The following is an 18,386-nucleotide window of genomic DNA, read 5'->3' on the forward strand; positions in this document are numbered from 1 at the left end:
CACCACAGTTATGTGGTCCATAAACAAGCAGGGGGGAACCCATTCCTACCCACTCTGCAGGTTAGCCATGGCTCTGTGGAACACAGCCTTCAGCAATCAAGTGCACCTGCAAGCTCAGTTCCTGCCAGGCAAACTAAATTCACTGGCAGACGACTTAAGCAAAAATCTAATGGACCCACACAAGTGGAAACTGGAACCCAAATCATTCAAGCTTCTGATCCGCAGGTGGGGGGCACCAGAGGTGGACCTCTTTTCTTCCCCTCAGAACTATCAGTTGAGCAAATATTGCACTAGAACTCCCCACAGCTAAGCATGGAAAGTGGATGCTCTGTCCTTTACATGGGAAAACCTCTCCATCTGTGCCTTTCCCCCTCTGTCCCTCCTCTCGTAGGTTCTACTAAAGATCAAACAGGACAAGCCAAGGACAATCCTGATTGCACCACACTGGCCACACCAGCAGTGGTACCCACTTTTGTGCAGTCTGACAGTACTGCCACCATGGCACCTGCCTCGGACCCCCTCCCTGCTGTCCCAGCAAGAGGGCCAGATTTTGCATCCTCAGCTACAAACCCTGAATCTAGCAGCCTGGCTCATCCCTTGAACTCTTCACCAGCAACCCTCAGTAAACAGGTGCTGGATGTCATTATTGAGGCAAAGAGGCCTAGTACTAGAAAATCCTATTCAGAAAAGTGGAAAAGAATACTGTTCTTGGAGCCAATCTCAAGGAATGGACACAACACATACTAGATTACTTAACAGAAATGCTCCACAAAGGCCTATCCTTCTCTTCAATTAAGATTCATGCATCTGCCATCTTAGCTCATTATAATACAGAGTCACCCCTTTTCTCTCATCCTCTGGTCAAACAGTTCCTGAGAGGAGCCAAAATTTAAGACCCCCCCCCCCCCCAGGAAAGCTCTCACTGTAGCCTGGGACCTTAACTTTGTATTGGAAAAACTCACGCTTCCACCCTTTGAACCTGCTTCTTCAGCAGAGTTAAAATTCCTCTCCTGGAAAACAGCTTTACTTCTAGCCATCCCTTCAGCAAGAAGAGTGTCTGAATTGCAGGACCTTATGGCCGTGTAATCCTTCATTACATTCCATGCAGACAGGGTTTCCCTCAGGACTAACCTATCATTTATGCCCAAGGTGGTATCTAGTGTGGCTTTAAACCAAGACATTCATTTGCCAACCTTTTTTCCTAATCCTCAGAATAAAGGATCCTGCACTCCCTGGGCATGCTCAGGCAGCTTAGGTTCTACCTGGACAGGACTAAACTTTTCAGGAAATCTGACCAGCTGTTAGTCAGCTTTGCTACAAGGGCAGAGGGCAAGGCCATTTCAAAGCAAACCATTTCTAAATGGATAGCACACTGCATCCATTTATGCTACAAACACCATGGAAAACCTACCCCACAGGAGATCAGAACACATTCTACTAGGGCTACAACCTCTACAGCATTTCTCAGGAGGAGTCCCTACCAGGGACATCCTTGAAGCTGCAACCTGGAACTCTGTACACACTTTCACCAAGCATTATCACTTGCCTTTCATTTTTAAATCCAGAGCTGAATTTGCCACAGCAGTCTTACAGGGCATGCTTGCCAGCCCTAATGCTTCGTGACTGCCTCCACCAATCCTCAGCTTTGGGAATCAACCCAAATGTGATGACTGCAACTGTGAAACACGAAGAACATGGTACAGTTGTGTACACTTACATAAATGTAGATGTTTGAGTGTATTCACTGCTGCAGTCCTGGTTACCCTCCCTCCAGCCCCCTGACTTCTCTATACTTCTACCTATTCTTTTTTGTTTGGCCATATCTTATAACATTGGTATTTACTTTTCTACAGGGGGTGTTCCACACCATGTAATTGCTTCCTATTGTGGGGGCTCCTGACATCTGGGGCAAGAAAAACTGATGTAATGGCATCGGCTGCATGTTTTATACCACTGACGTCATGGAAGAAGCGACAGCATCCGATGCAGAAATCCCAAGACTCTGGTATTCAGGCCAACTGAGGGCTACTTACAGGCAGATAACCCAAATGTGATGACTTCAACAAGTGAATACACTTGAACATCTACATTTTATGGTAAGTGTACACAACTGTACTTTAGACTGATCCGTTTCAGCCATTCTCCAGGTCATAATGTGAAAACCTGAAATGTTAACTCTGCATATGCTGTAGCCATAATCAGAATTATTTCAAGTGTAAATGAAATTTGACATATCAAAGCTGATTCTGATTTTTGCAAAGATTATCACAACTTATATGTTGCGTAACACACAGACTATGTTATATACCTAAAGAATTCACATGTAGATAAAAACTTAAATGTTTCCAGTAATAAGACTGTAGTTTTATGGGGGGGGGTTTAAAAAGGTTGTAGAGAATTAGATTTAGGATTTTGAGGGAAGCATTACACAGAGGTTGCTATTTAATTTGTGAGCGTTTTTTTAGAAGCAGGTCTTTAATAAGAAATGAAGGAAGCAGTGGTGGAGAGTAAGTTTCAGACTTGTTGGTGCTTTGGCCAGGATGCATTAGTTTTATCCCTAAATCCTTTCAATTACCCCCACAGATTAGCATAACTCTATACTCTGTAGTGGACTGTCTGCTCTGAGGTGGGTGACCTGTGTCTTTGCTTTTTGAGCCATTAAAGACCCATTCCTGTTTGACCTCCTATTTCTTTGCAAAGTCAGTGATTCTATAAACACCTGTATTAGGGATCTAAGCTTATACCAACAAATAAATAAGATTTGCTGGTGGGATAGGTTCCTAATTCAATATATTCGCAGGCTATAAAAGAAGTTGCCACTTCAGGTCAAGCAAAGTACTACTTTGTCTGCCTTTAAGGCTTGTCTTGATTGGATGAATAGACATAAATTTACAGTTGGGTTCTCAATGATTTGGGAGGTAGGCACTAATTAAGTACTGTTAAAGTGTAGCAAGAATGTTTTGATGTGCTTACTTAAAGGTGTATATGGCTAACCGTCTTATAGTCCCAGTGATCACTTGTCTAGTATTGTACAGACGTCTGAAATGGTTTGTCATTTAAGCAGCTATCTGGGTGGCTCTTTACTGTTTCACCACTGCACATTCCTTGGTAACTTGCAAAAGAGTCAATATGCAGTGATTGTAAGCAAGCACATCACCCATTTCTGCAAGTATTGTAACCCCTCAAGATAACTCTGCCTCCCCCTCAAAGCCAATGCTCCTGTGGAGTCTGTCTTCTCTTCCAGGGATTCAAGCATGGGGACAAGCACCCCAGAAATGTACATCCACACCCTTCCCTGGAGACATGTGAAACTGCATCACCCCTGTGCCCCCCCACCAGTTTCAGCAGTTTTCCAAGCCACTTTTCAAAGTCTGATCGCCTGTTCGTATCCAGGGCTTTATCCCCTCTGTGGCAACATTGGTATTGATTTTTGTTAATCTTTTTTGCTACAGTCTTTAATATGGGAGAATTTTGGTCTGTTATTAATGATGACATTCCACCAAAGATGGTTTATTTTTGTTTCCAAATTTTGTGAAGTAATTTATTTTATTGCTTGTTGAACAGGCTAGGTGAGAGTATCCCCATATTAAAAAAAAAAAAAGACAGGCAAGTCTGTATCTTTGTCCATCCACTTCACCACCACCCCTTATATTTTTTGAGGGACACCATGGGGATTTGGGGACTTCAGAATTTGTCTTTTAAGAAATTTGCTCTTTGAGGTCTCTAGCTACTTTTCTGTTCAGTTCATGAATGCAGATGCCTGCTGTGGTTTCCGTTTCTTGTTTAGTTAATATTGTCATCCAAATGGCCAGATGACTGGACATCAAGGTTGTTTCCTGTTCCAAGGGAAAAAAGGCACATAGAGACCTATTCTAGACCTACTCAGGCCAGGCTGAATACCTTTCTGAAAGTACTCAGACTCCAGATTTACTCCTTTAGAGATCCTGTCATCCCTCCTGTGCCCCATACCCTGATGGTGTCCTCAGATTTAAACCATGCTTATTTCCATATCCTGATCCACAAGAACCAGAGACACTATCTCAGGTTCTGTGCAAAGTGCTGGTATTGTTAGTTTGTTTTTGCCATGTGGGTTATCTACTGCACCCAGGTTATGTACAAAATGCCTGACACTAGTAATTGCCTTTCGTATACGTGAATGGTTGCTTTATCCAGGCAGCCATTCAAGCAAAGGTAAATGGGGCTTTATTATTCACTGTGAATCTGCTTTACAATTTAGGGTTCACCCTGAATTGCTGTAAATCTTCCTTGAGTCCACATTAAAGGATAACCTTTCTGTGATCTTTGATAGACACCAGTTTGCAGAAAACCTTCCTTTCTTCCTTCCTACCGACAAAATGGAAGCCTATCCACTTGTACTTCCTCCTTTTAGCAAGCCAGAAGAAAATCTCTACAAGAAGGTATTGTGGTGAGATGAGTGGCCTCCACCATTCTTTTGTCCCCTAGAACAGATTACACGAGAAAAGTACAGTGATACCCAAGATCCACATGGGTTCAACACTCCTGTTCCCTAGCAATGACTACGCTATCCTTCACTACATAGCAAACATTTTCTGTTGGTGGACACAGCAAAGCATGCCATATTGGGGGGGGGGGGTCATATGTTCAGGAGAAGCTAACTCAGACCATCAAAATCAATACCTCGGGTATAACTTGGGGAGGGAAGGTGGGATTCATGTACAGTGTTAAGGATCTGAAGTTGAAATGCTCTGCAAAGAACAACCTCCTCAACATCAAGGAAATGTTGGTCCTGTTACAGGGGCTCAGAGCCTTCAGCCAGGTTTGGTAGGGAGGGTACCCTGGATATTATAATGTCATAGTCATGTAGTACACCAACAAGCAAGGGAGTACAAGATTGTGCATGCTCTGCAGATTAGCAGTGACTGCCTGGGAACTGGCTGTTCACCAACATAGGAAGACCACCAGAGAATTATACATACCCTCATAACAAAACACAGTGATTGATCAATTAAGCAAAGGTATACCAACACAAGTGGATGTTAAAGATGTGTTTCTGCAGCTAATGCACAGAAGCGGTATTCCCCATATAGACATGTTTGCAGTATGGGACCAGAAATGGATAAAGCAGTTCTTCTCAAGAGCCCCTTGCAAAGGGACTGTAATAGACACCTTCCCCATAGATTGAACAGGTCTGCATCTCTCTGCATTCCCTCCAATCCTCTTGCACCCTGGGGTATCCAGACAGTAAGGAGAGAGTCCCAGGATGGTCTTCGTGGTTTCTTTTTGACTCAAACTGAGAAAGCAACAGGATGCTACCAGCATTGTTGGACTTTTTGACTCTGTTCAGAGGGAGCCCTTAATATTTCACAGCTTGATGACACTGCAGCTCATTTCCTGGATGATGCCATCCTAATTACTTTCCAGCACCTGTATTCTAAGGAACCAGCCCTTCCTTCATGCCTAAAGTGGTGACATGACTGTTCTGCTTATATCCTTCTCTAAAATTCAGTCTATTGATTAAAGAATCCTTTATTCTGTAGTTGTTCACAGACAGTTTAGATATTGACTCCATAAAACCAAGGAGGTCAGAAAAACAAATAGTCTTTGAGAAGAAAATGGTGTCTAAACAAACCATTTCTAACTGGCTTTCTCAGTGCATTCAGTCGTTACTCATTGCAAAGGAAGTCCTTAGTAGGCCCCCCAACCCCTCTTCTGTCACCATTTGTAGAATTCTGGGAATTTTCCCAGTAATAAGGATTATTGCTACAGTGAATTAAATGAGGAATATAGTACAATTGTGTGAGTAATCTACCATGATGGCGAATAGATCACTGTGTCCTGTCCACCATTCCCAAGTACTTTCTTTGGTCTCCAAACTTAACTGGTCACCCTGTTGGTCTGGAGGGTGCCCACAGCCAATCTGTTTTTTGTATTCCTTCCCCATCTTTGCAGATATTCCCAAGGCCTTAGGTCTGCTCAAATGATGGCATTAGTTCAGGGGAACTGCGATTCTCCCATTTGCCTACCCTTACTCTTCCATATTTACCATCTAGAGATGAGACATGATACTTCTAAATCTCCTTAGCTGTGCTATCCTGCTTTATCTTGGCCTCATAGTTGCCATTAGTGCCCCTACTAGGGGTTTTGGGCAAGACTGCTCTAAAATGGAGTTGGCAGGCACTCTTCTTGTACCCACGTGCTCAGGTGTACCAGGGGAAGGATCCTGAGCTTTGGAAATCATGACATATTTATGAGGATACCTAGCTATTAGGTCCTATTGTTAATGACTATTGCGACAGTAATCTATTTTGACATCTACTGTTATGTTATGTTATGTTATTTACATAGTTTTACTTGACTCCACTTCACCCAGGAGAGATGGAATATTTTGCCACCACTCTTAAGCATCTATCCAACACCCTGACAACTGGTCAGGCATATGTCAAGTACACAGGAAGATAACCTCTTCCCCTTTTCCCACACCTTGCACCAAGTTTTTGGCATTATGTTGCTTAATTTATACTGATAGCACCAGTGTGACACCCTGGAACATAGAAGGGTTTGATATTGTGCATGTTACTTGGCACAGCTATTGTAGTTTTGATGCAATATATCTGGAGGTAACTTTGCAGAAGGTAAAAAAAATAAAGTTAAAAATGTAAGCATTTATGATTACTGAATATGCTTTAAAATTGTGAAACATCTCCGTGGTGAATAAAGTAATTATTTATACTTGTTTGTTTTTTTTTTTTTTTGTGACGAGAGTCTCTGCACTGAGATTTTTTAAGTCAGGGGAAAGTAAGCTTTTAAGTACCTTTTCAGAATTGCTCCCTCAATTGGATTTTAGAATGCAAATGTTTTTAATTGACTGTCTTTTGCTGTACTGTATTTGTTATGAAAGCTTTTATTATGGAGGAAAATGAGGTGCTCTTCTAGTATTCATGGTTTGTTATGTTTGTGTTTTTCGAACAGGAATTGCTTCCCAAAAATGTCTCCCACAGATGGATTGAAAGAATATTCAGTAAATGTGGTAATGTTGTATATGTCAGCTTGCCAAGATATAAAACATCCAGAGACCCGAAAGGATTTGCTTTTGTGGAATTTGAAACAAAAGAACAAGCAGAAAAAGCCATAGAGGTAGGCATAGTGAACACTTAAGTTTCTGACTACAAGGTATTGCAATAGTATCTGTATAACAAATGATGTGCCACAATTTAATATAGTTTGTTTGATACGAGCTGCACACTTTGTAAGTATGTTAGATAAGAGAGAAAAAGGTGAAATTAACTTCCGAGTTTCTGGAATCAGTTTGTGGTTGATTGCTTTGAAGAACTGATACTGGAAAAAAACACTGATGGCCAAAATAAAGTCGTCATGCGTTTGTAATCCTGATTTACATTCATACTGTGAGGCTTAAATCCTGTGAGGGACTATTTCATCCTTGCGTTGTTTTATAGTATATGTGCAGAAGCATGCTGAAAGAATATTTTGAAATTATAATTGTAGTCTCTGCCCTGAATTACATCAAACCTTTGTATTTGATGTCATAGTCTGAACAATGTTTCTGAAAGACCTTGTGAAAACCACGTTGAAATTATACAGATAATCATGTAGTGATCTTGGCATAGGATGTGGACGTAGAACCATAGAAACATGGTAGAGAAAGCATAAGTGAAAATAAGTAGTATAACTAATTACATTAAGGCAAGATTAGAGTGCAGCTTCCATGCACACAAGTGTGTGTGTGTGTCTGTCTGTGTGAGCACTCATTGGACCTTGTGTTTTGCATAGCCGGCCTTAGGCATAGGCCAGCTAGGCTCCTCTTAGGGCGCCGCTCTAGTAGGGGCACTTTTCCAATATAGACCAGGATGGGGGCACCAGGTAGTGTGGTGGGGGGTGCCATGGAGCCTTTTAGCGTAGGGCACCAGCTGACCTAAGGCCGTTCCTGGTGTTTTGTACTGGGATGTTGAATTCTGATTCCTGTTCAGTAAACATTTACCCTACCTTGTTCACAGTTAAGCTGGTTGTGATTCATCAGAGACCAGTAATTGCTTTGGTTTTGAAAATGTGGAGATATATTGAATAAATTAAGACAGAACACTAACTGCTGTGATTGTTTTTAGTGTTTCCTCTTTGTATGTCAGATAATTTTTTTAAATGTTTCACAAAAAAATTAAGACAGAATAATTTGGCAGTAATTTATGATTGGGTGTGTGCAATGCTGTATTTACCAATGGTTGGTATGGTTTGATCATGAGGACAACACCTGTGTGATCAGTTAGTCAGCCATAGGTAAATCCATTATCACCCGCACGTTAGACTGGATTTGTGATATTATGCAGTGATTATATTTAAGGGAAAAATGTTATTCTCTCTAAAAAATGTCATTATATTATTGCATTTTAATCTTCTTCCATGGCACCTTTCTTTAGGTGACATCCAACTGCTCGCTGTATTGTGCATTCAGTCAGCATGTACTGCAGAGTACCAAAGTGAAAATGAGGGATTATTTGGATAATACGCATATGTTTAGAAGGGTTACTGTTTAGCAGCTATTTTTTGATAACTGTAGAATGCAGAAATGTTTAGCACAACAACTTGTAGCCACATTTAGGCAGCCTGTGACAAGACAAGTAAGCAGAGGTCCTTTAGAAGTGTTGGAGATATTTCAGAAATTTTATGAAAATTTGTATTAAGCCGAGGAGTGAGGAAACCAATTGGAAATGTTTATGAAAAGCTTTATCTTGCCAATGGTAGAGGAAGAGGAGGTTCAGCAGATAATGGCTAAAGATGGAACAGAAGATGAGATTTAGTTTTAGCTTCTAAGGTAGGATGAGATGAGATAAAAATGGTGATATATAATCAGTCAATAGGAGAGTGTCCAGGGACAGGCAGTATTTCTGTGGAAATTTAGAAATTAGGGAAGAAAGTAATAAAGATCTGGAAAGATTTGTTTAATATTTTAAAAGGTGTTGAGAGGGGTACCAGCATCTTGGAAGAAAGTTATGCACAAACCTAAGACGACATCCTGCCCTTGGGAGCCACATATTGGGTAAAATCAGGCTATACTGGCTAAGCTTGTAATGGCTCTTAAGCTGTTAACCTATTAATCTCATACGTATCTATGTTTACGTTAAAAAGGGGGGAAAACGTTCCGATCCTGCTTCATAAAGACCAATTTCATTTTTAAACCATGATTGTCTATAATATTTAAGCAAATGGCAAAATTGTTACCAAAGTGTGTAAGACAATGGATCATTGTGGTCTTGTGAAGTGGATTCAAACATTTTACGACATTAGTAGAGTAATAATTATCTAAAGGGAAGCAGCAAGTAAAAAAAAAAAAACAGTATTATTTTTGGTGGGTCTTTGCAGAAGAAGCCTTTAATATAGTCAGGTTGGGTTCTTAGTAGGACAGTGGTAGCATTTGCATTCCTTAACAGAGAAATAAGTTTAATAAGGGGGATATATGAAGTGTCAGAAGCAAGAATTAAGGTGGGAAGTTTCCTCTCTGATGAGCTGTGTTTGAACAGAGGATCCGTGCAGGGATCTTCTGTTTTCTCAGTGTTGTTTTCTTTATGTTTAGAACTGTTGACAAAAAAGAAAGTGGTTACAAATTCAGGGGTATAACTAGTATGGCACTCAAGAAAAAATAGCTTTAATTGCAGAAGAGTTTTTGTACTTGATCGATTTAGAAAAGTACATTTCATTGTTGTGAAACATTTTGAGATGGCTTCTTTCAGGGTAGAAGCGAAATGAAAAAGTAAAGGCTTTAGTAGTAAACTGTATAACCACAGATGATTTCATGCAGCAATACTCATACTTATGGGAATGTGATGAAGAGAAAGTATTTACGTGTATTTTGCTGGGAGGATTAAGAAGGCATCTGTTAAGGTTGCTAAGGATATATGGAAGAAACTAAAAAGATAATACAGTTGAGGAATTGGAAGTTCCTGATTAGGGATATTGATAGTAAGAAATAAGTCGTGACAATGTTTTAGTCCCCTAAGCCGCGGTGGTGTAGCAGTAGGGTTGTCACCTCACAGCAAGAGGCTCTCCTGTTCGATTCTCAGCTGGAGCGCCTTCTGTGTGGCTACTGCATGTCCTCCCCACGGTCGAGTGGCGTTCGAAAGACATGAGTGAATGGGTGTGACTTTGTTGAAGGTTGGGCTTTGAGCTGGCATCTCGGCACCGTAAAAATCTACTGCCAATCATTAGCGGACTGGAATTCCGCTGTGGCGACCCCTAACCGGGAAAAGACAAAAGAAGAAAAAGTCTTATATACAAATCAGGCATATTTATTTTTAGCAACCAGGGAATAACTGAAGGAATGTACTGGGGAGAGGAAGAGGACAAGAGAGGAGTATAATAAGCTGATTTTCTCTGTAGAACAAAGTGGTTTAGGGTTACATGATTTGGGTGGGGTACTTTACAGCTGCACAGTTAAGGTTTGTGTACATCACTTAAGCTGAAGAGTATAAAGTTAAATGGAAGATGATGATGAAACATAGGGGGAGTTCAAGGTATAAAGAGAGAAAAGGAGTTTGGATGCGAGTCCTTAAAGAAAATAACCATGCACGACAAGTAGCAGAAAGTATTCTAAGAACTAGACCACTACAAGAATGGAGAAAGGAGGCTTTACCAATAGGTATTTCTGCAAGTTGGAGTATGGGAAATATACAAGATGGATAGAATTTACTGGAGGTAATTAATTTATTCAGAAAGGAAGGATATTGGATTGAGATGAGGCTAAGTAGGAGACGAGGTAGTTAGAAAAGGGAAGGGGGAAATTTCATAGAAATGGAATTTGTGGGAACAATGCATGCAAAATAATGCTCAAAAGGGCAGGGGAGTGTGGTTTAAAGGAAGTCAGGAATTGAGCAACTTATGTAATGTTGGAGTAAATGAAAATCTGTATAGTAATAATAATGAAAATTTAATATGGCTTCTTTTCTTCTCTGTTAATGTATGCAGTATCAGTTTAAAGATTGAACAGTAATGATTCAGTAAAGATATTTAGCAGTTGATAAATGAATAACAGAAGTTTATCCAGAAAAGGAGAGAGAAAAGCCCATTATAGGTGACAGTGATAAAAGGCCGAGTCATAGTAGGAAGAGTAACTACAAGAGAGTCCTTACACCTGTTCCAGTGGATGAGATTTGAAACATTCATGGTACCTTAGAAAAATTAAAACTCTCAAAAGATTCTTACAAGTCCATTTTTTGTCCATAGGTAGACAAGTGATGTTACCATGTGGTGGCCAAAGACAACATAAATTTACTGGAATTTATTTCAAGTAAAGAAATACCAGTATGACCAGTGGATGTTCAGCTAAATGAGAAGATTGATCGGGTGAATAACTGTGTTAAGAAAGTGGCAGCAATAAGAGTATGGAATTTTATTTTTCATCCATCCTGAAGGATGGGGTCATATATTTTCAGTAGATATGCGTTTTATCTAAAACAGTGATTAACCAGGTCACACAGACAAACCAGTCAGTAAAACTACAAGAAAAACCTAGCCAAGCTAGATTTTCTACTGGCAGATTCCTTAAAACCTCTTGTATTAGAGGTAACATAGGATATATGCAGTTATACAATGATTGGCCATTAATATTCCAAAATGTGCACACTGATTGGCCAGCCAAACCAGTGTGTCTGTTGTAAATCCCAGAATGTACCAACTGAAAAATGTCTGGTCACCCAGACTTCTTTCCATTCGTATAGTCTATATATATATTTTTTCAATACAAACTAAAAAAAAATGTAAAGTCCGGACTCCAGACATACCAGAGAGTCAACATGGAGGAAATGCAAAGAAAATCAGGTACGTTATTTAAAACTAAAGACACATACCTGATTTTCTTTGCATTTCCTCCATTCTGTCTCTCTCCTACCCCTAAAGTAACCCAGACTTTTTTTAATTAAAAAAAAAAGAAAAAACAAAAACGGAACAACTGAGACTTTCTTTTCTCTGTTGCTCCCTTTTCAAAGCATTGATATACTGGGTAAGCATGGGAACATAAGTCCCATACACATGCGCAGTACATCAAAACAAGGCAGCAAGATACCACCAGCCGTGGAAGGACTGTACGGCACCGTTATACAAAGGCATTGTTTAAGAAAAGTAAGTATTTGTTTCTTAAATAATGTCATTGTATAATAGCAATAACCAACTCCATAGTTGTGGTATATTGAAATTTATCCAGATTTGGCTTTATTTAATCACTAGGGCTTTGCCCTCATGATCAAGCCATGCCAGGCATAGGTAAATCTTCAATATACCACACCATGTCATTGGTTGTTGCTTAAATGACCCCTTAAGGACATCAGGTGTTTCAGGTATGTAGCAGTTCTGAATGCCCATGACTTTATTTCCTTTTTAAGTCTCTTATGGACTGATTCAGGCCAGTAAAGCCAAACCCCACTAGCTGTGGACATGCATGTTTCAGCTTTCTTATGGCCTCGTCAGCACAGCATAAGTGGACTGTTTGGCTAACATTTGGAGACTCAGGGTTTTCGTATCTAGCTGATATTCATAACTGTTAGGGTGCCTGCAAACTAACCCAACTAACAAACTAAAAGAATGAGTAACAAGGTCGCACAGGCAAACCAATCAGTAAAACTACAAGAAAAACCTAGCCAAGCTAGATTTTCCACTTTGTGATTCGTTAAAACCTCTTGTATTAGAGGTAACATGGGATATATGCAGTATTTATCTGACACAAGCAGGAAAGAGAATCCTTTAGAAAAGGCGCACAAAAGGGACACCTAGGAAAAACTAAACGTGTTACTTTTGAACATTTGTAGTTTAGAGAAAACAATATATTCAATTATGCAATTATTTCAGAAACAGATATTGCAGTTTTATTAAAATATGGACTAAGACAACTGATTGGACCCCAGTATTCAAAGGTATGTAACCTACTGATGTCAAAGAAATGCCAAAAATTAGCAGTGACACAGTGTTATTAATAAACAAAAACCTAAAGGTAGAGAATTTAAAATTTATTCTACCATTGTATGGTGTATGTGGGTAAAGGAAATATACCAGTAATATTTCTGTATCAGACTATATAATCTATGTAGGCCGTAGTGCGAAGTGCAGATAGCGTATAAACTGTAGCAAGTGGTTGATACATTTGTAGCAAGCAGTGTGCTATAGTTTAAAAGCATATTTTTTAATAGCTGGGTGTGCGGAGCGGGAGGAGGGGCAGGGCATACATCTGACCACCTGGTTGGTCAGTAGAAGGAATGAATGGTACAGCTTGGGGGCGGGGGTGGATCTAACTGTAATAAGCCAATCTCTAATATAGTGAATATAGTGGTGTGCCCCCCCCCCCCCAAACTGGGGGTATGAGGGATGTGGATCTGACTTTAAGCTGATCTCTAAAATGTAGAGATCAACTTAATACATTGAAGTGCTTTTTACATTTTAAGAGCTGAGGGGGTGGGGTGCCGGTTTGTGATACCAGCAAAGGGCTCTGGTAGTGTCAGCAACGCTTTTGACTGGACAAATTAAACATGGTGTGAGAAAAGATCAATAAAAATTTGAAGAAAATGTATATAAAGATATTTTTGGATAGCGATGTCACCTCACCACAAGAGGTTACCCAGTTCAATTCTTGGCTAGGCCTCATTCTGTGAAGAGTGTGCATGTCCTTCCTGTGTTTGTGTGGGTTTCCTCTTGGTTCTTCAGTTTCCTCCCACATTCCAAGAATTGCAGTAAATAGATTGGACACTCTAAATTGGCCATAGTTGTGAGTATGCATGCAAAAGTGTGCTGTGGAAGAACTACCGCTGCAGGGCTAGCCATCTGCCGTTGTTGGCTGTAGATTGCTGTCACTGTTGAAGTGACACCATGGTCCCATATGCAAAAATTGGGGGGGGGTTGCAAAAATTGGGGGGGGGGGGTTGTGGATGGAATGATGGATTTTTTAAAACACCTTTATTAAATTAGTACTTGAGACATAACCAACCAACAGTAATAGAAAAAAACAACTTTTTCTGTTTACTTACATTAATTATTGCATAAGTTTTCTTTCTTAGTAATTATCAGTCCAGCATTAAATCGTTCAGTTTGTGCCTTCACTCAAACTTCATTTCTCCTCTTGAAAATTATTCTGCATGTGTTGTTCCCATGATTTCCATTTATTTCTATGTAATTTGCTCCTTGCTTTTTTGTAAAGGTCTCTCTTCCAGTTCTTTTATCTCTCTCTTATGATATTCAGTACTTCAAATACAGTTGGTTTAGACTTCAGTTGCCATTTCCTAGTAATTGCTTTCTTGGCACCCAACAGAATTTAACTTAATTAGGCCTTACTATGTCTAGGCAATACAGATCCTGTGTCCCAGCTCAAAAGAATAATTTCCTTAGTTAAAACCATTTGCTCACCCATTATTTCCAACAGAGTACCCTATAGGAAATTTTTAAAATCTACCAACTCATTACACTCCCAAAACATATATTCCCAGTCAGCAGTTGTTTCCCCATCACACCTCCAACATTTGCTATGTACCTGATTAAAAATTCTTTGAGGTCTAATTAAGGTATAAAAATACCTATGCAAACACTTTAAAGCAATAATCCTATACTTTCTGGACATTTTTGCATGTTTGCGAGCCATACGTATGCCCTGCCATTGTTCCCTTGTAGATTTTGTCCAGTCTTTTCTAGCCTCCTCTGATTTGATTCTTAGTTATTGTGTATTGTTTTGTATGCTCTACTAATCTCTCTTTTTAACAGCAGTGTCTGTTCTATGTTCATCTAAAAACTCTACCAGCGCAGGTCTTTCACTTAGGATTTCCCCTATCCCTTTTGTCTTTGCCTGTACTCTTTCAATCACTTTTAGGGAAGGCAGTCTAAACCTGCAAGCCAAACATCATCTTTGGCTCATCTCACTCTGTCACATTTCTCTCTCTAGTTGTTTGCTGCCAATATTTTGGTTCCATTGCCAGTTTTCTCCAGTAAATTCCAGCTCCCTCTTGCCTATTTTCAGAGCTGCTACTTTGCATTCATCCACATTGGCAAAAGCTCCTTTCTCCATTTTCCTGTTGGCTTAGTTCTTAGAGTAATTCTGTTACTTTATGAATGTAATATTCTGTACGGTTATTATTCTCTGTAAGGGTCCGCATCCAAAATTTCACTCCCTCCTTATTTCTTGAACTTGCCCCTGCTTCATTTATATAAAGATATTGAGCATAATTGGAAGTAATCTTGTAGATGCCCAAGATGTTTTAAAATGTATTTCAAACGCAGCAGATTATAGATATATGCAAAGCAGTTTGGCTCCACAAAGGAGGTGATAAATTGTCCTAGTAACATCCATGTAACTCCAGATACTGAAATTAAGTAATATTGAAAAAAAACTAAACTGAACCCAAACAAAGCACATAGAGAAGACAGAATTAGTAATAAGGATCTGAGGACACTTCACCATGAGCTTACACCACCACTATATCTGTTATTCATTAGGTCATTTAAGTATGGGGAAATTCCACAAGATTGGAGACAGGCACTTGTTAAATTCTGTCTGTAAGGAAAGGGGAATAAGACAAACCAAGAGTCATACAGACCAATACGTTTACTTTCTAGTTGTGGAAAAGGTTATTTTGGGTAAAACTATTGCCAGTATGGGGAAAGGTTGGGATCTGAAACCATACATCAGCATGCTTATGTTGAAAACAGATTTTTAACCACGTATAACATGATGTTCTGTAACAACACAATGGCTATAGATAAACAGCTGTGCTGGATGTAATTTATATATACTTTATTTCACCATTTGATAGGGTCATATACAAAACACCAATCATTAAATTAGAACAGTTCATACTGATACAATATTGATAAGCTGGATAAGTGACTTCCAAACAGGACATGGCAGTTATCATGCAGCAACTGAACAGGTGAAATTCAAGCGTCATACTCTGTCCTAGGCCCATCCTTGTCTAGGTTGCATTTTTCACATTTATCTTTTTCATTTGAGATGTTCTGTAGTCTGTCTTTGGATGAAAATGGTTAGGCTGATTGTTTTCCAAATTGGGCGTGTCTGCAAAATAACTTGACTAGACTGACCTTTTGGGCACAGGAGAGTAATATGCATATAAGTAAATCAAAAACAAATCATATAAAATTTGGGAGACTGAGTTGAATATTTAATATAGCACACAATGTTTGAAACTGTAGATTTATTTAAAGACCTGGGTATATGGGTAGATCCAGTCTGAGTTTCTCTAATCGTATCATTAATTGGTTAATAATTATTATAGAAATATAGGTTGTATAAAAAGATTCATAAAATTTAGGAAATCAGAAATTAAGAAATCGATTGTTTGTAGACCCACACCAGAGTATGGAATAACTATATGGAAAACTTAGCAGAAATATACCAAGGGCATCCATGGATGTGGAAAATTGTTTTTATGAAATACTAAAATATCTGAACTTGCACAGTTTCTCATGTAGATATTTAAGGGTAAGACCTTACTCAGGTGTTTAGGACATTTAGATACAGTTACTCTGGGAATGTTTGAGGTTGTCAATCATCAGACAATCTGTATAGAAGATTATATAGGAATGACAGGTGTACTAATTGGTTTGTTGAGAGAGCAGCTGATACATGAGGTAGACTACCAAATTATATTAAATCAAGCAGTAATTTAAACATTTTTAATAAAAACATAGACACTTATTATTGGAATGACAGTTTTGGTATATTAGGTTAAATTTACATTATTGACCTTTATTGAAATGTGTATGCATGCAACACAGGAGAAGTAGCTGTATGTAAAATTTGATACCTGTAGAAAAAAAAATCATGATTTAAATTGCATGTTACATTATAAAGCAGTTCTGTATAATATGCAGTCAGAGGCATTTAAAATGTGTGGCGTGGGAGTTCAATGCCTGTTGTATACGCTAGTGATATAAAAATAACAGTACCACGAACCACAGAAAAAAAACTGTCCTGTTGCACTAGTTAATAACCACAATCGGACATTAGGTTTAGCGCTTTCATCCACTTTTTATTTTGTGAACTTCTTCAGAAAAAGGATTGCCTTACCCAAACTTCCTTTTTATATACCTTGTTAACAATAAATGCAGGAAATGACATAATAATGATTCATATACAATGAATATTGAAAATAAAATAAAAAGTAAAAAATGTATATATAAATCTGAGGAAGCGTGCCTTGGTAGCACGTGAAAGCTCTTATTCATCTGTAATAAAACTTCATTTTATGTTTCATTTTGTGGTGGTCCTATCCTGTCTTCTACTGATATATAAATAAATGAATATATTATTATACTGTTGTAAATACCATAAATCAAATATAAAAAATATTTGCATATAAAATATACAGATGACTATTCATCTGTGTTTTAAAAACATTTTAAGTTTATTGTTTCATTCAGTCCAGGTGCACGATCTGCACCTAGATGTAGCTGCCAAAATGCTTCCTTACACTCCAATACGTTATTAACATCTCCATCAAAAGGAACTTTTTCCATTTTTTCTAACACAAAAAACACAAATCTTTTGAAATCAGAACACACGAGTGTCTAGCTAAAGAATTAGTTTTGTCCTTTTTTATAGCTAGATTATGCTCATAAATCTTGCATTTCAAGCTTCTTATAGTTTTTCCAGTATAGTAACTTTCGCAGGACATACATGTAGCAATATATACTACATATTCACTATTACAATTATAGTAGTTTCTAGCCCAAAAAGTTATGTTTGAATGACTAAGAGTCACAAAAGAAGAATTTGTGACTAACATACACTGTTTACAATTTTGACATGCAAAAGTGCCCTTTTTATTACATGCTAACCTACTTGTACTAGTGGTTGTATTGTTTGCAGATTCTAACATAATTTTAATATTAGTGATTTTTTTGTATGTAAATCTTGGTGCCACTCCTAGTGTCGCCACTAGTTCTTTATTCCCTAAAATAACTCTCCAGTTGTTCTCTATAATATTCTTGATATCCCACATCTCGTTAACTATTGGAAGTGGAAATGCACTCATATACGTCTGTATTTTGTTGTTGGTCTCCCCTGGTGTAATGTGTTTCATCGGACCCAATAAAATATCTGTTGAATGCAAAATAGGTAACGCTACCCCTCTTCTAAGTAACAAGACTTCATTTTCTATCTTTTTAATCCAATCTAAGTTGTAACCTCTGGAAACAAAGACCTCTAAGAAATTGAACTTCTTCCTTGTAGGTATCGTCATCTGATGTTAATCTACTTAATCTAATAATCTGTCCTTTTATGACTCCCCTCTTCATATGTTATGGGTGTAAACTGTCTTTGTGCAAGTACTGATTTGCAAATACAGGTTTCCTATAAATTCTACTTACAAAACTTTTTTTCTCTTTGTTTATACTGACATGCAAGTCCA

General features: G+C 38.6%; 1 protein-coding gene across 1 annotated transcript in view; it reads left to right on the plus strand.

The window, feature by feature from the left end:
• LARP7 (La ribonucleoprotein 7, transcriptional regulator) overlaps positions 1 to 18,386 on the plus strand; it is a 1,030,416-nt gene that overhangs the window by 142,536 nt on the left and 869,494 nt on the right. Inside the window, exon 4 of the mRNA XM_044061552.1 lies at positions 6,952 to 7,116. Within this exon, the coding sequence (XP_043917487.1) occupies positions 6,952 to 7,116 (165 nt within the window). The remainder of the gene's footprint in view (positions 1 to 6,951; positions 7,117 to 18,386) is intronic.

Source organism: Protopterus annectens, chromosome 2.part0 (assembly GCF_019279795.1).
Source record: "Protopterus annectens isolate FY-2018-M chromosome 2.part0, PAN1.0, whole genome shotgun sequence".
Taxonomy (NCBI): Eukaryota; Metazoa; Chordata; order Ceratodontiformes; family Protopteridae; genus Protopterus; species Protopterus annectens.